Raw genomic sequence first — 24,655 nt, 5'->3', positions numbered from 1 at the left:
GATGATTCTGAAGAAGAATACTTCTTCAGATGCCAAAAAAAAGCATGCTTCACCGGATTCGCCTGGGCGTCGCCTTCACTCGACGCTTAGCACATCTTATTGGCCGGGCGAACAGCCCGAACTGTCAACGCTTCCGAATGCCTGAGACTCCTCAACATCTACTTTGCGACTGCCCTCTCTACGCATCACAGCGGAATACGCTGGCTTCGACGCTGTCGGGCACTGGCAGGCAAACATTGTTCGAAAGTACTATTTTGTCCGCAAAGTTTGACCATACAGCAGCATCAATGTAGCTACAAGAGCTGCTCTGGACTACTTGAAGATCACCAAACTAGACGCAAGGCTTTAAGGAAACTACTGCGTTAATTAGTATACACCCGTGAGCAAAAGTATACGGAGCAGGGATTGCGCGATAAAACTAATTTTCTCCTCTGTCTGTGAATGCAACTTGAAATTAAAGAGTGCAGTCCAAACTTGGCACTCGTCAGTTTCCGTTTATGCGTGTTAATTACAAAACAATTCTGTTTTTTCGGCGACTCTGTGGTCCGTATACTATTGCTCACGTGTGTACATATCCATCCCGTCTTTCTGTTCTCATCATCATCATCTTTCATTACTCTTTTCTGTGCCCTTTCCTTTTTCCCATGTGCAGAGTAGAGTGCAGAGCATGCTAGCTAGAGCTAGCATGCTGCTAGAGCATGCTAGAGTGCAGAGCATGCGCAGAGCATGCTAGCTCAGCCCGACCTCTCTGCCTTTCTAATAAATTATCTCTTTCTCTCGTCCGGAAGGAAGAATAAGCGAAATATAGGCATCGACTGATTCGGCCTGCCGGTAGTCTATAAGCTATACCGTCCACCAGGATGTCATACGAGCGAAGAATCCCATAATGCGGTAGTTAAACTGGAATGTGCTCCTATGCGATCCCTCTCCTATTTGCTGTCGACCTGCGACGTTTAATGTGCATCCGCGAGCCTTTCTGAAATCGACAGGATTATAAGCTTCCGAATTAGGCGCACTGCAACATGCGCTGCTGAACTTACACTACACTACTGCACGGCGGAGGTGGCAGGGACTGGGAGGAGAGCGAACTCAAGTTCGATTATTTCGCCATTTAATGAAAAACTTGCGAAAGCGCCGTGGTGCTTTCATTTTTCGATTGTATGTTACGCTTTGATTGTATCGCTAGAGTTACTGACAAACGTGCGAGACTTCGTGGTAAGTTCAGTCCGGGCATCGGGTTGATCGAGCGGACATTCATTAGCAATGGCCTCATTACACGGACCACACACAGACACTTATCGTGCGTATAGATAAATGAGGTTAGGCTGGTAGTACGCGTAGTCCGTCGGCTATTCGCCTAGCCTTACATTGTCTGGGAGGCTTTGTCTGCGGAGCCACTTACATTTATGATGCATGTTCTTTCATCCTCTCCGCAATTAGGTTTGGGGCACCATTTTGTAATTAAATGTTAATTAATTAATTTATGAACGGTGATCTTGCGGTTGTTGAGTCTGTCGTTACTGCACTCCGATTGCACAACTCTTCATGGTGTGGACTTCAAGGCGTGAAGAGCGACGGTGCACTGTAGGGTTGCGCAATTGCTTGCTCCAAAGAGGCAAGAGTTTGTACGTGTAAGCTTATTCGTCTCTCAATTTCTTCTTTAAAATACCAGCGCTGACAACCACAGCTGCCTTACGGTGCACGCACTCGAAACGCCAAGCGCAGTTCGCAAGCAGTCGCAACAGGACCGCAATATCGTAAGTGGCGGACAATTGAGCGAACAATAAACGCTCAACTGAGAGGTGCCAGTGCTGTGCGCGGAAAAGAACAAGAAGGAGAGGAACTTTCAACTTGCGCTACCAATACCGAAGAGGCACGTGAAAGCGAAGTCTACTATGCTATCATATATATATATATATATATATATATATATATATATATATATATATATATATATATATATATATATATATATATATATATATATATATATATATATATATAGTGAAGACGACGAAGTGGTGTGGAAAAGATGCCCACGTGTGATCCGTTCATCGCATGCATATCCAAGTCGTTCCATGTTGAAAAGAATCCAACACCAACAAGTCCTTCCTCTGTGAACTGCTAAATAATACAACATTTTGGCGACAACACATGCACGTTATTTTCAAATTCCAGATGCAATCATTTCACTGGCCCGTGGTGTATGACTGGATACTGCCAACGTTCGATCAGCCTCTTTGTAGACCGACAGTGTTCGGAAGTTTTCAAAGGTGCACGCGCGCCTCAGTCAGAACCATTTCTTCGAACGCCGACTAATTTGAATCAATTTCGTACGTTCCTTCCGGATACGATTAATTTAACTGTACGGCTTAAGAACATGCGATTGTCGACATAGCGCAGCGTATAAGGAAGTGGCGCGCCAGTCTGACTTCCTCTACCACAAAGACGTTTTTTACCCGAGTATGGGGAATCAACAACCTTGGCGACGCTACAACTCGCTTGCGATCTCACATTATCACGTTTACTGCATTTACGTCACTCTTACGCCACCTGGGTCTTTGACCCGAACGAGAGCGCATATTCGCGTGCGTACACCCTTTCTTTCCTTCCCACATGTGTGCACAATAACAAACACAACCACGGTTTTCACGCCACAAACTTCGTACGCCGCATTCCTGCGCTGTGTGGCGTCAGATATCACGTCACCCGCGCAGTAAGCGCGGGAACGCGCACGTCGGCCAACAACTGGAAGCGGCGCCCGCTGCATAAAAGAACCCGGGTCGGGGCCGCGGGCTTCTCCGCGTGACATTTTCCGTGACGTCGGCTGACGTCAGAGCGCGTCAGGCTCGTCACGTTTCCCGAGAACAGCAGCCGTTTTTCAAGCCTCTTTATGGCCGACACGCGGACTGAAAAAAAGGGAGGCCCGCGAGCGATGGCTCGGTGCTCGAGTTTTCGATCGCTCAGCGCGTCCGTCGGCACGGCATGTCGGCTTCTTCGTCCGACCATGCAATATGTGGTGAGTGCAGCCCCTCCTTGCCCCCGTCGGTGGTCGAGATTCTGCTGTGGGTGGCGATGGGCGACTCGTGGAGGCCTGCGACGACTTGCTCGAGCATTTTTTTCGATCAGACATCGTCAAGAGTATGCTGCTCCGAGGGTGAGGCGGTTCCTATATGTATAGCTCGTGCGTCGGTTTTTGATTCTCGCCGATGACACGCAGAAAGATATCTGCTTAAGTTCCGTCTGAGCAGTGCACATCGGCTGCCAGTTCGATCGTGTTTACATTGCGCATGCTTTTAATTCGTGCAACTATATTTCTGTACCTGATCATCATATTATGCTCATTCCAGTGCTCCTTGCGCGGTCTTTATAGCTTTCTTCCAGGTTTCGTCTTTATTTTTTTGTTAGCTTTAATATTTCGCCTGCAGAGGTGAGTACTGGCAGAATACAGTGACTATAGCATTTCCCGAGGTATCAGTCGTGTAACAAACGTAATTTCTTTAGCAAGTAAACATACAAAAATCCCGCTTCCTTTTCTTTTTATGTAGCGAACATACTGGGAAAAAAAAGGTGAGTTCGTCGTCATAGAACCAAACAGAACACAAAAACTACCCTTGCGCACAGCCAACTTTCCTTTTTCTTTTTTTTTTTCCTCCAGCCGCACAGGCAAAGTAGAAGGTAAGACACCCCTGAGGAAACGTTTATCTCTGCCACTGGCCTGACCGTTATCAGGGCAGTATCATGCTTCAGTCACTCAATTTTTATTTTTCTTCGTGGTGAAGCCATGTCAGTTGGTATGTCCTTTAGCGCCACTTAAATTTTGTATATATATATATATATATATATATATATATATATATATATATGCAGATTGCAGTAATAAATGTTAATTAATTTATCATTTCTCTAAGTACAACTCGAATTCTCGAAGCGCAATTCTCGAATTGATTAATTAATATCTCGAAGTACAATCGATATCTCGTCGTTAAACGTACGAGTGCAGCATCGGATTTGTGCGACGCTGTATATATAGTGCGCGGCCGCACGCAGTCGCGATCTCTTCAAGCCAGCGTCGACTTCAGAGATCGCGATTGCGTGCCATATCTATCCATTGATTCCATCCGTGAATTCTTTCCCTCAGCCTTCACCTTTCGCAGTGTCGATCAGCGAACTGAACGGCCCAGCCTGTGCTAAAACGACAGTTTTATTGCTAATCACTTCGCCACTGTTCTTATCGATGCTGTTGCGAAACGCCGCTTCGCTTGCTGATTTCTGTACTCCTGAGCCGCCCCCCCCCCCCCCCCAAAAAAAAAGTACGGTACATATAGCAGAACTTCTTGAAAATCCCAAACTGACCGACCACCGCTCGGTGCGCGATGTGCACTTCCTTGTGGACAGGGAGACACTGAAGTCTCAACGTTGGAACCTGCTCGCTTCGGCTGCACTGCCAATGCGATGCTCGTTGCCTCTGAAACAACGAGCAGCGTCCGGTTCTTGTTTTGTTCTTTCCGTTTATCTTTCACCGAAGTTTAAGAAGATAGCGTGAAGTGCAATGAACCGGAATTAATAAGCTTTGAATCTACAACGAGTGAAAGCTCTTTCATTCATTATGCAAAACGCACTGACGGTGTGATCCAGACAAGCCTATTGTGCGCGCGCGCGCTGTTATGCATATGTACGCGGCTAATATGTCGGCCATTGTTTACGCGCGTTGATTTCTCTGTCTGCTAACTTTCTGTGTTTTCTTTGTCTGCGACGTGTGTCTGCAAGGCTGCTTGCTTATCCAGAAGGCGCTCGTTAACCACTTCTCGCGTGGCGCGAGCGATGCCTGCGGTGAAAGCTGTAAATCAGGCAACGAACGGCGGAAGTTGGACAGCTATCCGGCCCCATCACAGGACAAAGGGTGGGTGAAACAACATGGCGTCCTTGCGGCGATGTCAACTCGGGGAAATTTGCCTTTTATGTGCGCGCAAGCTTTCGGGGTCAGGTGGCAAAGGCTTGGAACTCAATTTTTAATCATTTCTTTGCATGCTTTATTCGACCTCTTCATAAGCTGGAAGCTATCCGAATAGAACTATAGGTGGCAGCCGCTATCGGCCAGAGGAAGTAAATTTAAGCTGCAAAGCGCAGACGCCGCGCCTTGTTCTATACAGAGCGTCCATCCGCGTTTGTTGCAATGCTTTACTAAAAGCCTGTACCTCTCTTCGCGCGCCCAGGTTTACTTGTTCCTCTTTGCGTCCGTGTGTTTTGCACATTACTCGACATATACTTTCGAAATGAACCAGCTAGCCCAAGCCAATATATTGCTACAATATGTTCCTCCCAACTCCCAACCAGACTATGCGAGAGAGCGAGCAAGCGAACGAGCGAGCAAGATTATTACAGTATGTTCCAGGTGTTCAATGGCAGCAACTGCGAACTTTGCTGTCTTTTCTTTTTCTACGCGTCCTTTACACAACTGATTTATTTGTACTTATACAATCTTCGTGGTGCTGATTGTCTTGAGCTTTTGTTGGGGTGCTGCTTTCGGCGACACGCGTCCACTCATAGGAACTGCGGAACGTGTCATGTTGTTGCTACGTTTCTTTTCTTTCTCTCTCTAGCTCTCTTATTTAGTTTGCTGTTAATGAAATTTTTAGAAAACTACTCTTTTACTGCAATACGACAATGAATCAACAAATGCATAAACCACATATTTGATGAAGCTGGGTCAATAAAGCGAGTCGTCACGAATTACGATTCAACGAGTCATTTACACCCAGTTTGAGACCTAATTGTCGACTGTTTTGCCTCTAGACGTAATTTATTAAACATATGGGACTGGTAAAGTGTGTAACTTTCAGAAGAATGAAAATTTGATAGCATGAACGGCGCGTGATGATACGTACTGTTTGATTGACTGACGGAGATAAATTGTTTGACCTGGAGGAGGAATTTTACCTTGCCGTGTTGAAAGCTCGGAGCCGTGGTTGTCTCGTTAATAACGTTTCATATGTTTGCACTTCAATGGTTTATCGTAAGCGACAGAAGGAGTTCGGTTCGGTGTGCGCAAAGGCACACACTGACTGGTGAAAGCCGAGCTTGTTTGACGTGTCTACAGGTCGGCCTGCGTAGGTATATAAGAGATCAGCCGTATATAAGACACGGAACTTATCACTTCATCAATGCGCCGCATTTCTTTGGTGTCGCCATTATTTTATCGTGTTCACGTCACTTAAAATTATTCTTATCATCCTCCTTTCCCGCATTACGAGAAACTAGTCATCCCTTGCTTATGAAGATATTAATTCAATGGCTTGTTCGAGTATTTTATAGCTTTTGTTTTATTAACGTCTCTAAAGCCACTTGGCGAAGCTGGCCCCTGTCTCTATAGGAGGCTTACTTTAGCTCGGTTAATTTTCACGCTACGTCATCGTAATCAATCTCGAAATATTGTCACTTCCTCTCCCTTCCTCTTGTAAACTGTTTGCAAGCGCTATCAAGAAACATTACTGAATACACGAAAGAGGCGTCGCTGAAAGTCTGTCCTCAGAAACGCGTCTTGTGTTTCGCTCTTTCGGCGCGCGCGCAGCGTCGTGTACCGTGAGCATTTGACACTTCGCAGCACTCCCACTCGCTATTTTCAGTGAGAAAAGCAGTCGCCTTCTCAGTTTTTCTTTGTTTTTGTTTTGTAGTTGGCTTTTTTGTCACAGCACCGGCGTTGCAGGAGCCGCGCTGACTATACCGTCACCGAGCTATACGCAGCGAGCCAAATCGGTAAAACAAAAGGGAATATATATATATATATATATATATATATATATATATATATATATATATATATATATATATATATATATATATTAGCGTACCGCTGCTCTCATTTAAAGCCTCTTGATCGACGCGCCTTCGAGATTTCTGGTCGGCGGGACTGTCACGGAGGGGCGTTGCTCTCGCTAGAGTGAAACCTCACGTCCCAATTCCTGTCACCGAATTTGTTGCTACCTGCTCCAAAATGCCCAAATATACAGTAGTTGTGACGTGCTCTTCCTCCCACCCACCCTTTCTTTTTTTCTCGAACAATGCACTAGTGCGCAACTGTGTGCACTGGTCTGTTCAAGCGACAACAGCTGCACGTCATAAGAAAACGATCTGCAGGAGCTCGTTTTCTTTTTAGTCTCTGCAGCCAGCAAAAACAACAGGCGCATCGGCATGATGTGCGACTGTAACGAGTGCGTTGTTGACGGACGCACCTCGCATATGCTGCGACCGCTCCCCTCCCTCTCGCTATCGTATCCTTCTCTCCACCTTTTCCCGTCCCCTAGAGTAGGGTTGCCAACCAGGCGCATTTCTGGTTAACATCCCTGCCTTCTCTCTTTATTTCCTCCTACTCCTTCTCATCCTGTACCTGTCACGCGACGGCGAACAACACCGGACCACAACAAGGTGCGTGCTGGAAGAGCTGGACGAAAGCCAGAGGAATAACACTGAAAAAAAAAAAAAAGATCTAGTGGAAACTCTTGGCTCATCTCATATAATAACCACATTAGCTGCAATGCTGGTGGGAACTACGGCGGCAAACTAGAGTGGCAAAAGCACCGACTATGTGGTGCGTGAATTGGTGCCTAATGCATGGGCAGTCGGTATCGCCTAAAGCTGAGCGTATCCGATGATCGAGGTTCGATATTTTCGAAATTTTGTGCAATCGGTGCACTTCTCTGGAGCAGATGTACCATTTCGAAGAAAATCGTAGCCGCATTGCGGCATCACTGCTGTTGTTGTAAGGGGTGATGATATCCAAGTTTTACGAAATTATTTGCACGAGAAGTTACTTCCACGAAAAATCAGGACACATATTCAACTAATTAACAAAACATCCATTATTAACATCTCAATTATTTACTTTACGGCCTGTCTCACAATTTACGAATTGTAGCCGGTGAGGTTGCAAGGCGATATCCACTTGGAATGAATTTCCAGAATGACACCAGTTTGGGGATATGCACCATAAAACTCGCATTAAAAATGCACTGTTGTTCCACTTACTTTTTTTAAGGAAACGCTCTTTTTATCAAAAAAAAAAGAAACCGGAACGCCCATGTATTTTGTCCCACACTTTGAGAAATATCTCGAAAGTGGTGCAGTCCCTGAAATTCGTTTCAAGTGGATACGTCTTGTAAGCTCACCGGCTACAATTCTTAGAATGCAATATGTGCCCTAAAGTAACTAAGAAATTAATTAGTCAAATTTAGTTAATTAGTTGAACAAGTGTTTCGAATTTTCGCGCCAGTAATGTCCGCCTCTTCGAATAATCAGTTCAAGGACAAGAATGATGCTATCTAGCTGCCACAGGCGATTTTAAAAAATTCCGTAGAACTTAAAAATTTTCGCCCCGTATAGTATAAAATTTTACTGCACTGATCAAGTTAATGATCTCATTGTCTTTTTTTCCCCTCTCCTCCTTCTTAATGCGCTGTTCGTTTGACTCGCTTCGCCCGATTTGTTGACGCTTCTTGCGACTTTCGTTCGCTCGCATATTTTTGCACCCTAGTTATTTCAGCTTGTCATGCCTTCTTTTGTGCTTTCTTCGCTCCGCCACGTCCACGCCACTTCGGCCTTTGCTTCGGGCTTCGGCACCGCAATGAGGAGGCACTCCTTTAATGAGGCATCCATGCGTGCAACTGGCGAGGCGGCGTTGAGCTCCACTTTCGAATTGTGCTGACTCTGCGACGAGGAAGCGTATGTAAGTGTTTACACCAAATGCTGTGCAAACCGCGGTAGTATTTGGTGTATTAACATATATTGACGTCACAAACGGGGAGTGGGAAGGAGAAAAATTAGAACAAGTTGCTTCTTTGTGCTCGACAGTGTAAATGTCTGCGAGTTCTCCGATAAGGACGCCGCGCTAGCCCCTTAGATTTTAGTGCATGTAGGCAACTGAGAGTGAAACAGTGATAATAGCATGCTAGTGCGTTTAAATTCTGGCATACTCATGTTGTTCATAAAAAATTCATTCTTCTTATGTAAAATAATATGCATAGAAGTTATTAACGTGAACATCTATCCATACCTGCAAGCACAAGTTTGTTTATAGAAGCCAGCAGGAGTCCGTACACTGCAGTGACGTTCAATTGCAAACACTGCCGCTTCTAAGTTAGCTCTGCCGCTCTTAGGGTGCGCGCCGCAGAAAAGCCCACTTCTATGCATCAAGGCTAGCCGACTTTCGCCGTAGACTGACAAACACAATAGCCCAACCCTTCCTCTGCACGCCGTCGGTGTCGATGCGCAGAGACTTTGATAAGTGAATGCATTAGTTGTTGCGAGTTGGTTCATTGCTGTAATGGAGAAGTGAAAGGCGCGAAAAAATTATGACGAGGAGGCACAAATGAGACAGGGTGCAAAGCCTGTGCACTTGTCTTACGACACCGCTGACTTCTTTCGCGCCACTCTCTTATTCATTAGAACTTTGCTAAGGCAGCGAAGCGGTGACGCCTTGTCGATGTAATTGGAAATAGTGTCGCGTCTAAGAACGCAGCAGTCGCACGGTCATCCGAACACAGAGAGGCGAAAAACACGTTTACTTCAGTCTTCTCTGGCGTTGTCGCGCGACAGAGACGGGACGAAGAAGTGGAAGGGCGGTAAAAAATGATCTCAAAAGGTATGAACAAAAAAAGAAGAAAGGAAGACTTAGTTCACGGCTAACGCTTCATGCCAGCTAATGCCGATACGCAAAGTGCAGCTAACCACCAAGTCAATAAGTGCCAAGCTGAAGATCTCGATGTGACCATCGCCGTTGCTTCTAAAATTATTGCAAGTGACGCCAGCTCGGTAGTGAGCTTGGTGCACGTTTACCAACTCTCCTCTGATGCAGGACCTCCTGATGATTGTCTTGGCCAGCTCATTATATTTATTTCAAGCATAAAACATAATCTTTTAGCCCTTTCGTAACTCGATTGGCACCGCGTTATCAAGTCCGCCTAAAGAGCAGACCCGAGGGTGACCCTTGAAACGTTTCGGCAAGTGGACTTTTCTTTTTCAAGGCTTGTCTTTTTTTCTTGCGATAGCAATTATTTGGACACTCCAGGCGTATTTATACCGTCGCCGTCGCCGTGCGGTTCCGTATGAGTGAAAGCGTCTGAGGGTGAGCCCGCGAACGCGGTTCAAGCTCGCGTGCGCGAGCGAGGAACGCGGCCCGGATGCGTGCCCTCTCCTGTGGCGCGCGAGGCAGGGCGGGTAGGCGAGGGAGGAGGGGCGTTCTCCGGCGGCTGCTACGGTGCCTCGATGTCCTCCTCGCCCGCCGCTCCGTACAGAGTGGAGACAACTGCGGCGTCTACTACCGCGTTGGCCACGCGAATCGCAGACTTCTACGTCCTCGTTGAGTCACGCTCACATATTCTATCATTCTTAATTTAGTTAGTAAGCGAATGTTTACAAGTTTATACGGCCGATAAAACTACTATCCTTACTTCGTACAGCTATCTACTAATTTGCTATCGCAATCGGTGCTTCGCCTTTCGGGCGGAACTGCACTTTTCTTTTAAAGACAAGTGGACTTTTCTTTTTCAATGCCTTGAAAACCGTCTAGTTATAGAAACGTTGGCTCCTGCGTTCACCTTGTTCTCGTTTTGCTCATCGTCTTTAATTTCCACCTCCCGCATTCCCCGTATTTTCCCTAGCTTTCATTCAAGACACATATATACACACGAAATGCACACTCCACCGAATTCTTCTCGTTTTTCAAACAGAAGAATAAAATACCGATCGAATAAGTGAGGATAAACAAGAGTGGAACCCTCTCGCGATATTCCTCAACATTGCAATGGCTGGGCTAAAGATGCAGCCAGTTTCATTCGAAAGCTGCCTGGCGGTAAATACACACGGTTGATATGCGACATTTACACTTCGACGTCTTCCTTTTTTCAGCGCTGTGATGGTGAGGCTTCGCTATATGTAATTCTTGCAGATATCATAGCCGCGTTTGCATATATATGAACGAGGCAGTATACCGCATTGCATTCGTGTAACAGGGATTGTTGTGGCATGTAGAAAGACGCATCGCGCTCACGTACCAGTGGAGGAGGACTAATGCACCATGCTGTGGCATGCTCATCGACAGGCAGAAGCAGCCTTTGGCGTATCCAGCTAACGGCCAGCGCATGGGATCGGTGCGAAAGGATGGAGAACGAAGAAGGTGGTTAGTGCACTCATAGAGTTTCTCACTATAACACCTAGAGGGTAATCTGGCGCCACCGTCTATGGGAGTTTCTTAAGGGGGCACCGTGCCGTCGGTATATGTGTCTGCGAGGCTCGTATTGGCTGGTGTTGTAAGAGGCTTCGTCTAAAACGTGGATATGGCTACATAAATAACGCGTTCTCAAAGTAAAATCTTCATAAAATGTTTCCATTCACGCATATTACATCTTTACTCACCCACGATGCATGACCAAGCGAAGAAAAGCAAGAACAGAGGACCAACTGTTTCAAAGCGAGCGCGAACCTTGTCGTCTGTCCCGCTGATACTTTTTACGTAACATGTAGTCGTACACACAATAACAATGGATGGATGGATGCAAAACTTTAATAAGGTCCTGAGGTACGCGACTCAGCGCGCTGCGGGCCGCTCCCACGTTGGGACAGTCAGGCCTTGCCCGACCGCCGCATCGTGGGCCCTCTGGACAGCCCATAGTTGCGCCCCGGCATCGGGGCTCTTGATAGCGGAGAGCCACTTGTCCACATTGATTTGTTCCGTGCCTCGTAACGAGGGGCAACGCCAGAGCATATGGTCTAGGCTAGCGATGTCATTTGCAGTGCCTGCAAGAACTAGTGGCATAGGTGTCGGGATAAATTTTGTGGAATAAAGCCGGGTTGGGATATGAAGCTGTTTGCAATAATCTGAGGGTCAATGCCTGCGCTCTATTTAACTTCTTGTGGGGAAGGGGAAAGTCTCTCCTGCCGAGATAAAAGTGCTGCGCAATTTCGTTGTATGTGGTCGGTTGATCTCTATTCTCCACCACTGCGGGCCGGCGTTGTTCTCCATGGTCGCGGAAAGCGAGACCTCGCGCCTTGGAGTGGGCCAGCTCGTTGAGGTTTGTGGGGCCTCCCATGATGGATCCCATGTGAGCGGGGAACCACGTGAGAGTGTGGGTGGCGATGCTTTTGCCTTCGAGGATGCGACAGGCTTCCTTACACACGGCGCCAACGCTGAAGGCGCGGATGGCTGCCCTGGAGTCGCTAAAGATATTGGCATGTCCGTCGTCCAGGAGGGCCAAGGCAATGGCCACTTGCTCGGCCGCATGCGACGACGTGCTTCGTACCGAAGCGGCGTTAACGGTCGAACCTCTGTGGTTGATTGAAACTACCGTGAAATTGTTGCTGTTTGCATACTGGGCCGCGTCAACGAAGCAGCTGCCGCCAGGGAGTTCGGCTGCGCGGCGTAGGAGCGCTACCGCTCTGGCCTTCCTTCTTTCCGCGTTGCGCTGGGGATGCATATTGCGCGGGGCGGGCGATATGATGATGTTATCTTTCTGCTCTTTCGGAAGGCCCTGGTAGGCATCTTCGACAGTGGCCGGGGGGACGCCCATCTCAGTTAGGAGTCGTCTGCCCGCCCTGGTGCCCGAGAGCCTGAGAATCTGTGCCCTTTCTTGTGCTTCTGCAATCTCTTCCAGGGTATTATGAATACCCAACTGCAGGAGTCGGTCGGTGCGTGTGTAGTTGGGTAGTCCGAGCGCGCTCTTGATCCCCCTCCTTATCATGGCATTTAGCTTGTCTCGCTCGGCCCTCTTCCAGACGTGCATGGCCGCTACGTACGTAAAATGGCACAACAAGAAAGCGTGGACTAGCCTTAACAGATTCTCTTCGCTCAGGCCTCTCCTTCTGTTAGCTACACGCCTGATTAGACCGATGACGCTGTCCGTCTTTTTTGCTAGTTTTTGAATGGTGATGTTATTCGAGCCCGCCCCTTCGAGTGTCATTCCCAAGATTCGAATGGACGCGACTTTGGGAATGGGATCTCCGCAATTGGTGTAGAGATTAATGTCAATTTCAGAGGGGGGTTTCCAGTTCTGTGGCTTGCGGCCCTTTCTACTTGGGCTGTAGAGTAGGAGCTCCGATTTCTTCGGGGAGCACCGGAGTCCCGTGTCGGTTAGAAAACGCTCTGTAGTGTCGACAGCTTCTTGGAGAGCGGGTAACGTATCCGTCTCACACAATAACAAGTTCTCATAGTTAAGCAAAACATGTTTTCGCGTAATAATAAAGCTAAAACAGCTTTTCACGTGCTGTTCTAGTAGAAAATGAATCATTGTGACAGACGGGACGGTACTTGCCAAGCGCGTCTTCAAGGTGTCCTGTCTCTACGAGAACGATGCCAATCCGAATCCACAATATACCGGCATTTCCATGCATACCACAGCGCAGCAGCGCCAGATTTCCCTCTATGAGTGCACTCTTCCCAATCCTGCTACGAGTATAAGGGCCCACCAACGTAGACATGCGAGAAGATGAATACATCAAATCAATCTTTTCTGCTTTCCAATTGTGTTGTGGCTTTATATTTCAGCGAAGAAATGTCAACAGGTTGTCCGAAGTCAGCAATAAACGAACTCATGCGGTCTCCGAAACCTGGGTTCACCTTTGTCTTGGTCAGTGACTGCATCTTTATTATGATACTTGGCTAAACGAACTTTCATTGAACCATTGACTACCTTGGAAGCAAGCCTTGACGGTGCCAGTCAACGCAGCACTGAAGCTCACTGACAGTCACGTGAATGATCGAAGCATGTGAGGGCACGCCAGAAGGTATAGCAGATGAGCAATGGTGGCACAGCGCTGGAAGACACGGACACGAGCGAGACAACAGGACGAATGCTCGTCCTGTTGTATCGCTCTTGTCCGTGTCTTCTAGCGCTATGACCCCCCAAAGCTGTATCTAACCAACTAGCCCAAACAACCATACTTCTAAATAGCAGGTGAGCCACGTAGATGGCCACAACACTGAGAGAGCAGCCGATCGCTTGACAGGCTTGTGGGTCAGAACTTGTCATAGTAGAAAGGGTCATGACGGACTAATGAATATAACGAAGTAATCTCACTTATTGAAATTCCCACAAAAGCCATGCATTTAATATCTCGTTTTAACGAAGCGAAATTTTTCTTTAAGTGGATGTAAATAACAATGTTTTAGTCCAGAATGAAGATTGTGCCAGTCAGGCCGACAAATAGCGACGCAAGACCCTGCGTGTAATTTGCTTTAATCACAAGTTCAAAACTCCCACGACAAAAAAGCGACAGAAAGCAGCACTTTTTCGCCTTCATTCGGCAGTGCGCAGTGGGCTGTTGCTTCGGATTACCCATTAATTGGTTGCACCCCGCCTGTGCGGGCAGCCAAATGGGCCAATGTCAGCCGTGAGTGTCGACAATCGTTATAGCGGCTTCCCCTTTTACTTCGTTGTAGCGAGGTTTTACTATACACAGATGACATTGTAAAGCACGGCAGCTGAGAGAATGTATAAAAAAGAAAAAGAAAAGTCCGTGAGACTTGGAACGCGCATCAGCGACGCAAATCAAGCACTGCAAGCGTGTGTCAGAGCGGTACATTTCATGCTCGAACTGAATAAACCTAATCTGGCGGATCGCGCAGGTTGGACGCGTCCATGTTCCTCCACGCCAGCGACAACGAACGGTGTGGTTGCACGCTGTGCGAACGACCACGATGCGTCTCGCGAGGTTTCGCCGTCGTCGACCACGTGCGTGTCACGTGCCCACCGAAATAAGAGGAGCCAGTCATTGTTCTCGCAGGTGTGCGCGTGGTCACAATGAGCACGAAGGGAAAAAAAAGAATAATAATAAATCTTGATGTAGGAGGGTGGAAGTGTAATATTGGGAAGGGAATGAAATATGGCACGTAGGGCGAGGCCGAAGGAGAAAAAGAAGGAAGTCGAGATGGCGGCGGTGCTTGCACAAAAAGACGAAGGTGCTCGCTGTGTGTTGCAAGAGTACGTACTTCGCGGGTCTTGTTTGGCTGGGCTACCAAGCGACGTAGCGATGCTTCGTCGGCGGGGAAGCAAGGCACACACGCATGTTCAGTGCACTTATGTGGCATTTGCTTAGCATGATAAATTGCCTGGTTGACCCTAAATCACGTACAGTACACAGGAAGCTAAGCACAAAATGTGCAATTCGACGTGAGCTTGCATTCGCCGGCTGGATTGATGAATCGCGGAATATAGCTGAGAGAGAGAAAGAAAAGAAGGGAAAATGATAAGGAAATTATTTTTACGGGTCAAAGCTAGTTCGCGAGTATATAGTTTGAATGTTAAGCGAAACAACCCAATGTTTGCTGAAATTCCGAGTTTAGAAATTAATTAGGTAGTCTATGAGACAGGGCAGGTTATATTATGGAATATTCTGACGAGCCGTTCAATGCGCTCGGCAATCGCTAAAAGGCTACAGCCTATTGCGTTTTTTGAAGTAATACGACTGAAGCTCTGAATATAACTCATCTAAGATTGCCTGATCTATCCAGTTGCCTTGTTTAATTTTTAATGGCTTCCTTTATGGACTCGCAATTTTCTTTTTTTCTACACGCGCTTGTTCGTTCCACTTCTGAGTCCCCCATTCTATGTACTTTTCCTACTTTTTAAGTGGGCGCGTTTCATGTTTGCATCTATAGGATGCGGTTTTCTGATATTGCACGAAACAGCGCGAGTTTGACTGCGTGTAATATGCACTTTCTATCGCTATCTCTCTTTTGAAATTTGGTGAAGTAGCGGCTTGTTTGCAGCTGCTTCTTGTTAGGATGGAGCTTTGCACGGCGGGATTGAGGCTCGTATAACTTTGTAAATCGCCAATTAACATAAAAGCAAGTGTTCCCATTAGCTGAACAAAGCAAATGTCGTCGGCATGTTGTGAGCCATCCTTGATGAGGCCCAACCCCGGGCGTTGTTAATGTCAAAACGAAACACGCGACGCATCGCCGGTTGCATAAGTAAGTTGTATCTCTGCAAGGGTTGGAAAGACCCTGTACATGAGCGGTGTCGAAGCGTGGGCTGACCCCCTACTCCCCAACCTTTCTTTATTTTATTTTTGCGATGCAGTAGAACTTAGAAATGTCGATAGGGCTGGCAGAGAGCGCAGCCTCCGAGTGATCGCCGGCAGCCGAGGGGTCGCCGCTCGGCAACAACCCGGGGAGAGGAAGAGACGATGGATTTAAAGAAAGCCCGCGGGTGCTGCATCGCCCTCCTCCTCTGGCGGGGGTCCCCCCGCCGTGTGGACATTAGCAAAGAAGCCCACCTGGCGACCTGGCACGGTACGCGATCGCGCAAGGACTCTGCTCGGTCGGAGGAGCGGTGGCAAGCTGCCAGGCGCGGGCACAGACCCCCAGCCCGCGCGCCGATAGGAGACACCCTCGCCGGCGAGCTCTCCTTTTCCCTCTCGCTGAAGCATCGGAGGGCCGAAAGACGATGTCGGGTGCTGCGGGACAGAGGGGATGCCTACTTCGCCCGCCTCCCTTCGGAACGATCATCGCGGGCCTCGTCTACCGAGCCCGGCCGCTAAAAGCAAGCGGACTGCCGGCTGCCGCAGCGCGCGGGGCAGATGGGTGGAAAGGGTGATGTGCCCCCCACCCCCTCAAACCGGTGCGCGTAGTCGCGTGACCGGCTCGCGACTGTCGCGTGACCAGGCGCGCCTGCTGCGAGCCGACACGCCGCAGCCGCGGCACGCTGGTGCGCGCGCGTGGCCGCGCGTGCCACGCGCCGGTTGCAGAGGGGCGAGCTGGCGCGATGCTGCGATTTCGGTTGAGGTCCCCGATGGCTGCGCACGTATCTAGATTTCCACGTGCTGAGCGATGGACGCAGATGTTAAGCGGCCGTGTGCAGAGGAAATAACTATGCAAAGAAATAGAGCGGTGTTTCAACAGAAGCGGTGCGCTCCGGCAGCAACATTCTGAATTCGCGTAGAAACGCTTACAACGCTACGGATAACGTTATCAGTGTTGTGCACGCTGCTCATCGCGTAAAGTATGTACGGCAAAACACGAAGAAAGGCTTCTTCAGCACTAAGCGCCCTTCTCGCTTGCCGCTCGAAAGCAGTCAAGAGAAGAGTTACTGTATTGGTAGCATATAGATGCCCGAAATCAGCTATACATAAGATATACATACAGAATGTAACATACACATAACATACACATACTGTAGATACTACCAAAGGTACCACATACAGTACCTGTAGTCAAAAGTGCGAGTCACGGCAGTCATCGCAACGGTTGCCCTTCACCTTCCCAGAACATATCAATGTTCTTAGCCACGCCTACACACCTCCTGCGCTGAGGCATATTTGAGCCAAAGTGGACACACGTGGCAGCTAATTATAAAGAATTCAGCAGTTAACAATTCGCTGCGTTATTTTCTTGCCCCATCTAACGGCACGGTGCAAAAGCTCTCTTGAACTGAAGAATGCTTCGATTGCAAATATGACGAATGACAGCCTCTGAAGGCAAGGAGAAGCGCGCGGAGCTTCTTCAGCACTGTCAAAGGAGCCTCTTCTCTGTTGAAGGAGTTTCTAATTTACTTAAAGCGGTTCCCTTTCTGTAGCTCTTATTTATTTTGTTGTTTTCCACTGGTATGAAGCGATTGATGGGGCCCTATAACGCGAAACTATTCCAATCTGCTTTTATTCCAATCTCCTGACGTCATATTTACGTAACAAATAAAAAAGACGTAAGCATCGGGCGGTAACCTGCAGCGTTGTTTGAAAAGCCCAATCAAATGCGCTCCTTGTTTAGAGGTGGTCACTTTCTTTTTCTTTCACATCGAATAGCATTGCCTACATTGAGCAGATTTTTTTTTTTAATAGGATTGTGTGAAGAGGGGCGAGGAGCGCGCTCAAGTGGAGAGGGGTTCAATACGGCCGAGCCAGCACAGTGAAAGTAGACAACTGGATGAGGAGAGTGGTGCTGGTATTTGCTATTTGGCCGCTTCCCCTTACTAGCTTGCGTTGGCTGTTAGAAAATCGCGGCAGCGTGCAACGGAACGTTATAAATGCCGCCAGAACGGATCCTCAGCAAAGAGCTGGCACAGCGATATTGTATACGTGCCGAAAGGGCTCGATAACGTTATACTGCCACGAAAAAATGTTTATTATACGCAAATAAATCCATGCTCCCCGGCCGCTCTTAGTAGCTAGTGCCAGAGCAATCGGCGGGCGGCCATCTTCTATTCCTTTCGGAACGGGGCAGTGTCCGGCTATTCAGAACAAAGTTCATTTTTGTTCCACATATTAATGCGCCTTTAACGCGTACACGTCACTTTGACGCGTTTGTGATGTCGCGTGACAGACAGGCGAAGTAGGCGCAGCCCGAAAACGTTCGATCAATGGCAGAGTATTATAGCGAAAAAGGCGTCGAATCAGAAATAATTCCGTTCTTCCGTTCGGTTTAATCATGCATAATCAGTGTGAACACATCATGTCAGATGGGGCATTTTCGCGGTTTTCGTGACACCGCGTGAGAGACAGGCGAAGTGGGGGCGGCCCAGAAATATTTTGACCAATCATGGAGGACTGATTGCAGAATTGCAATAGAAAAGTTTGGAATAGCTTTACGTTATAGCGCCCATGTTTTCGGCGCTCTCTATTTGTTTTCAGGACCCGCCGTAGTAGTGACGACGGTGTTGGGCTGCTAAGCACGAAGTCGTGGGATGGAATCCCGAACACGGCGGTGGCATTTCGATGGGGGCGAAATGCGAGAAAAACCCTGTACTTAGATTTAGGTGCACGTTAAAGAAGCCCAGGTGGTCCAGATTTCCAGAGTCCTCCACTACGGCGTGCCTCATAATCAAATCGTGGTTTTGGCACGTAAAACCCCGCAATATAATCTTTTTTAATGTTTGTTTTTACGATTGTCACACTCATTGCCGCTTCCAACAACACTAGAATCTTGGTCAATCTCCCCATAGTGAACATGCATCAATCTCTACACAGAAATCAGACCACGTAACAGAAGAACAACGCGAATAGGAGCGTGGTGGCCTGGAGAAGACTGTTCGCATTCCATCTAAGCAGCAGCAGCGGATGAACAGGTCGGCTGCACAGATGTCCAACGCGACCACGGTTCATTTCACTGTCAGCAGGTATGTGGACTCGATATGCGAGTCAATTAAGTGAAGACGTCGCCAGAGCACCTGGAAGCGGGCACATTGGCCGGGCACTGTGACCTCCTCGGCCATCGCTGGACGCGGCCGGCGCAGGTGGCGCTTACGTGACGATCCCCGCCGTCGATCGAGATGCCCTTCACGGACTCGCTCGCATCGGTGTCCTCCGGCGATAAGCAATGCTGTCTGTTATAGCAATGAAGCACCTGTAAGCAGCTTGTTTTCTTCTCCGCAGCTCGGAAAACACCTGGGCGACGCGGCCACTCTGGGTGGCACGAAGAGCTTGCATGCGAAGCCCAAAAGTTAGGCTGACGAGTCGCTTGATACTATGCTCATTAATCAAAGTTGTATATTCACGTTTATTCTCGTGGATAAAGACGCTGCGAACCTTCGCTCAATGTGTGGATACTAGTAAGCTTTTCGTATATTTCAGCATTTCAGCGGCAGTAGCGCAGCAGAAAAAAAGAAGAAATACAGAAATGACTATAAGAGAAAAGTACACAAACAGGGATGAGAAAAAAAGGCGTTGAGTCGCACACAAGCGAAAAAGTAAACAGCGGTGAAGGTAAGAAGTGAGAAGAAACGGGACGAAGAAAGGTCGCGCAACCTCTGAACCCTGCCGAATGTGGACGGATTTTTTTCTTGCTTTTCTTCTTTCGTCTTTGCATTGCTTACCTATGGCGACGCCCGCAGATCGAGAAGGGGACAAATATATAGACGGAGACAGGAGGAGGAAGCAGCCTTGCCCGCCGAGACCCCCGCGCGACCCCGGACAGAAGGAGCGCGCGCCCGATACACACTCGCTGCAGCAGCAGCAGCAGCAGCGGCGGCAGCAAAGAAAGCGGCGCGAGAGCCCCGGGCCGCTGGCACAACAGGCGGTGCTTCTCTTTCCGTCGGCCGGGGGTCCCCACGGCGAATGTGCCCTCGAAGTGGGGGGAGTGCAACGGGGGTCGCGCACACCGGCGCACCGCCAGGCGCGTGTCTCGCACACCCCGCGCCAGCTGCCGCCGCAACAGATGCGCTCGCGGGGAGCGAGCGGCGGTCCCCCCGCCGTGCAGCGTGCTTTCTCCTCCCGTAGGCGGGGGCCAGCCCATCGGACCCCCCTCCCCCCACTTCGAGGCTACGCCGGCAGGGAGGAGGGGGGCAGGCGGGATCGCCGCGGGCTCAGATCTTTCGGACCGACAGCCCCGCTGCTGCATTTGCGCCGTCGATCAGTGCCGGTCACACACGTCGGCTGGTGCGCGGTTGTGCAAGCTCCACTTAGCGTGTTCGTTCGCTCGCGGTTTGGCGTCGACCGGGCGACGCGGCTGCCGCTATGGTCGTACTCTGCCTGGTCTACTCGCGGCCCGTGCGGCCGGACAGCAGGCCCAGGAGACTGCGTCACTGCCACTTCGTTGTTTCGGACGAGGAAGAAGACTCCGGCAAGGTCGTCGTTCGCACCAGGTCAGTCGTGGACGGGCGTCACCTACGGACGCCGCAGCTGCTCTCGTCTTCATTAGTGAGCGTTGCAAAGGCATGTTCCGCGCGCTGCAGCTTTGGCGTGCTGCTTTCGGCATTGCAGCTGTATTCGCGTTATATACAAACGTCCGACAGGAGCACACTTTGCATTTCAAAGCAGTGCACAAATGCAAAACGCTTTGACATTGCAAACTCACCTGTAAAATTATTGATAGGCCCTGGGCACGTTGCACATTGCAGCAAGTTCATATATATTGTCAGTAACTTCGCCTTCAGTAATACCTTATGCGACAGAACCTAAGAACATCTTGTGTGCGATGACCAGACGGAAGACCTCGGCCAGAAGGCGTACTGGAAAGTATCTGATCATCTTGTTCATATGTCTCGACGAAAGCTCACCGGTGTTTCTCGAGGGAGGAGGAGGAATAAACTTTATTAGTTGAAATGAGCCGACGGTAAAATCGTCCGAGGTGGGCGGCGTCCCTAGTCCAGGATGCCGTGGGCCTGAGCTGATAGCTTGGCCTTGCTTACCAGGCGATGCTGGTCTTCAGGGGTCGAGCTTGTCAGCTGTGCCTCCCACTGCTCGACGATTGGTCCGGTGATGGGCGGTGTCGATGTGTTTTGTTGACATTCCCATACCATGTGGTAGAGGGTATTGGGCGTAGAGCAGAAGGCGCATTTGTGAGTATAGCTCGTAGCATACATGGCGGGGGAAACCTCCGAAATTGTCCTTACCGTGCAAAGTATAGCAGTCAAGTAATATTATTCACCGCATTCAGTAAAAAGCGAGCGGACAATCGTACTGAATGTTAAATCTACCACTTGATTATGGTGCAAAAAAAAGAAACTCCGTTGGTATTCAAAGCATTACTCTTCGCGCACCTCCACCCGGTTTGTTTAGGTGAGATACAAATATCATATGAATGCCTCTGTAAGAGAACTGAACCGATGCGAGCTTTCGTCCAGCATGTTTCTGACCGGGCACGCACACCATGAAAGAAAAAGAGCGGTATACGCTTAATATCCAGCCTGTTAGTGAATGCAGACTTTTTTTTTTCGCATGTCTCATCTCTACGGCCAATGAGCATCGAGCGGTATAACGCTGTGCGCGGTGCATCAAGCGATATTTGCTGCTGTAAACCATAACGCAGCCGTATGGTAGATACTGTGTGCGCCTTTTAGCTATAGGCCTATGTAATGCACTGAAATTCACATTTTTGCTATAGTGCCGTGGTCTCTAGCTAGATGTTTGCGCGGGTCACTGCATGGCTGTCACTTCGATCGTGGCAATAACAGTGAATCTATCTTCAGGTTGGTGTCACAAACGTGCGAGAGGCAACAACTCTCAGGCTAAGTTCTGAGGCTAACGCAAAAAGAATTAAAGGAACGCGAGGCTGCTGACTGCATGCGATTTAAACGCCTGCACGCGTAGGCTTAGTCGGTCGTGTTCAGGGCAACGTGTATCGCACGCCGTCTCCTGCATGTCGTCCGACGCTATATTTAGTCGGCGCCCGAAATTTCCGCAACGCGTCGAGGTCTGGCGCCACACGGATACCTGTCAGAGACACAAGACAAATGGCGCGTTTTTCAACACGCGCCTTCACTAGGATCTACGCCTTCGGCGAAATGCTCGCGTGAGGCAATGACATTGGACGTTCGTTGCTACCGGCGACGAGAGGACGCACCCTTATCGCCCTCTACCTGCCTCTTCTGTTATAACTGGAGTGACGACGGGCCCTCCTGCGTTTATCGGAACCGCCATTTCAACAGCCCAGTTCGTTGGCTCACAGACGCGCCCCACGTTTCTGATGGCTTTTCCTGTAGTGACTTTTCTGACACCGAGTGCAGCTTCGCTACTGGTGCAACGATTTACAAAAATCCACCATTTAGCTCCCACGCGAGACTCCGCTCTAGACGAAAACTCATGGTACACAAAACGCTGGCCGTCTTGAATGTCGGTTACGCTGGGTGCTCTCGAGAGAGGACGATGCCTGTGATGTCGTTCTGAAGGGCAGGTGGTTGAGAATGCGACAGTATACCCCATTCCTGGTTAATACGTGGAAAACGAAAAAAAAAATAAACAGAACGAGTCGTTTTCTGGAAACGTGACACTTATCCGCGCCTTCGCTAGTACTCTGTGGAAGACAGTTTCGTACGCAATTGTAACGGGGCTACACACAGCATCTGACTTTCAGAAAGACAGACGGAGGATATGGACAGGTCAACCAGAACGCTTCTCCGACTGACTTCCAGAAACGTGCAAAACGACCATCGGATACTTGGACTGTATTCTTTCCTAAACGGTTTCTGAGCACGCTGCACATTCTTTAGCGATTTGCTGCGTTTCGCCTGTCTTTCATAACGAGTTCGCAAGTCCGGGGAATCGGGTTCGTGACCAAATATATGCAGCCACGCGGCAAGATCCCATATGCGGTTCACACCGGCGAGGGCAACTGCGAAAAGTTCAGTCAGCTGCGGCCAGAAACCTTCCGTTGCACAGTTTTCAAATAGCACCACGATCGGCCGGCACACTTGACGGGTGTGACGAACACATCGTGGGATTCTCCGTGCCGCTGACGTGTGCCGCGATGCCGCCGGCGGCTTACCGTCGCGCATCCACGGCGTGTGTTGTTTCCCCAATGGCCCAGTCGGATTCATCGCTGGGTCGGCAACCAAGCGTTTGTGTCGTGCGTGATGAACGACTCGGCGGCGTCCGTCGCGCGCTCGCTTGCAACGCGTCGGGCGAAAAAAAAGCGCTCTTTACGGCGACGCCAACACTTGCGCGTCCGACAACTCGCGGAGCGGACACCGAACGCAGGCCGCACACGCGCGAGCGAATGCGAGGGCACATTCACACGTGTTGTTTGCGGAGAGAACGCCGGCGTGAGGGTCGTGCCTGCACGTGCCGCTCTTCACACTGAGCCGTGCTCCCATGTACGCTACAGAAGTACGCGTCTCTTCCTAACCTCAAGGTCAGCTTCCCCTATAACAAGCTGGAAGGAAATTGATAATATCATGATCCGCATCACCAGCGCCAAAGAATACCACTCACGCAGAAAGGACGAAGCACGACGTATTTAAATCGAGGCAGGGAAACGCAGCGGTGGTATCAGCACCGGCAGCACCAAAGACAACCGCGCACGCGGTTTGTTAACCACGAATGAGGTGTAAAACTCACCAGCATAACTGCGCCAGCTTTTCTTTCTTTTTTTTTTTTTTTGAAGTACGAAATGGTACTTCAAAAAGCCACTGGCAGCGAGTTAGTTGGCGAAGCCCAGCGTACGTGAATAGGTGCCGCAGAAGCAAAACGGTATCGCAACCACGAGCGAGAAGGCGAAACAAACGCCACTTGGCCGCTCTCCCAAAGGGGGCATGATGGAGCGCGGTTTTCCCGAAGAGCGTGCTGTTGCCGGGTGGCGCCACGGTGGTGTATCCCCGAGATGACGTCAGTGCGGGCACCGTCGCCCCGCGCCTCCTGTTCGACAGCCACCGTTTAGTTGGCGCCATCCCTATTGTTAGCCCATTAAGGGAATTTACCGATGGCAGTGCGGTCGTTATTTGGCCGCTTAATCGTTCTCGGGCTCCGTAAAATGTTCACCCGTGTGACCGGCGGTCTGCGCACGTGCATCTGTGCGTGCTGCTGCGTGTTTCTTTTTTAAAGGCGACTTGAACTGCGCCGCAACGTCCGCTAATCTTCATCCAGTCATATAAAGTCTTTAATCAGCCAAAGGAATCAAAACTGCCGCTGTTGTGGTGCATCAGTTGATCGTTACAGCGCGATACAAGCCAGCATTAATGTGCGCGTCAGCGCATGAATCCCTCCCGCTCGCATGCGTTATATTTCTGGTGCATTTCACTTACTTCGGGGATAGCAGAGTGCTTGCTGATGTTTAATTGACGGAGCAGTCACCTAAAGGAGAGGAAATCTTGTGTGGTTGTGTCATTTAAATATATGCTGCCAGTTATTGCATAATCTTTTTCTTTTCGTTTCAAGTCTGGTTGCTATATATATATATATATATATATATATATATATATATATATGTGTGTGTGTGTGTGTGTGTGTGTGTGTGTGT

The 24,655-nt window shown here is 49.2% G+C and overlaps 1 protein-coding gene across 3 annotated transcripts in view; it reads left to right on the top strand.

Annotated features, from left to right (window-relative positions):
• LOC142571495 (uncharacterized) overlaps positions 1–24,655 on the top strand; it is a 103,488-nt gene that overhangs the window by 60,081 nt on the left and 18,752 nt on the right. Inside the window, exon 1 of one of the 3 annotated variants that reach the window (XM_075679896.1) lies at positions 3,000–3,019. The exons of 1 other annotated variant lie outside the window; for it this stretch is intronic. In XM_075679896.1, coding sequence (XP_075536011.1) covers positions 3,015–3,019 — 5 coding nt within the window. In that variant the 5' untranslated portion in view covers positions 3,000–3,014. Of the gene's footprint in view, positions 1–2,999; positions 3,020–20,137; positions 20,565–24,655 lie in introns of those variants that run through there. One more of the 3 variants, XM_075679894.1, reaches the window with a different exon arrangement.

Source organism: Dermacentor variabilis, chromosome 2 (genome assembly GCF_050947875.1).
Source record: "Dermacentor variabilis isolate Ectoservices chromosome 2, ASM5094787v1, whole genome shotgun sequence".
Classification (NCBI taxonomy): Eukaryota; Metazoa; Arthropoda; class Arachnida; order Ixodida; family Ixodidae; genus Dermacentor; species Dermacentor variabilis.
This window is presented reverse-complemented; position numbering and strand designations above follow the sequence as displayed.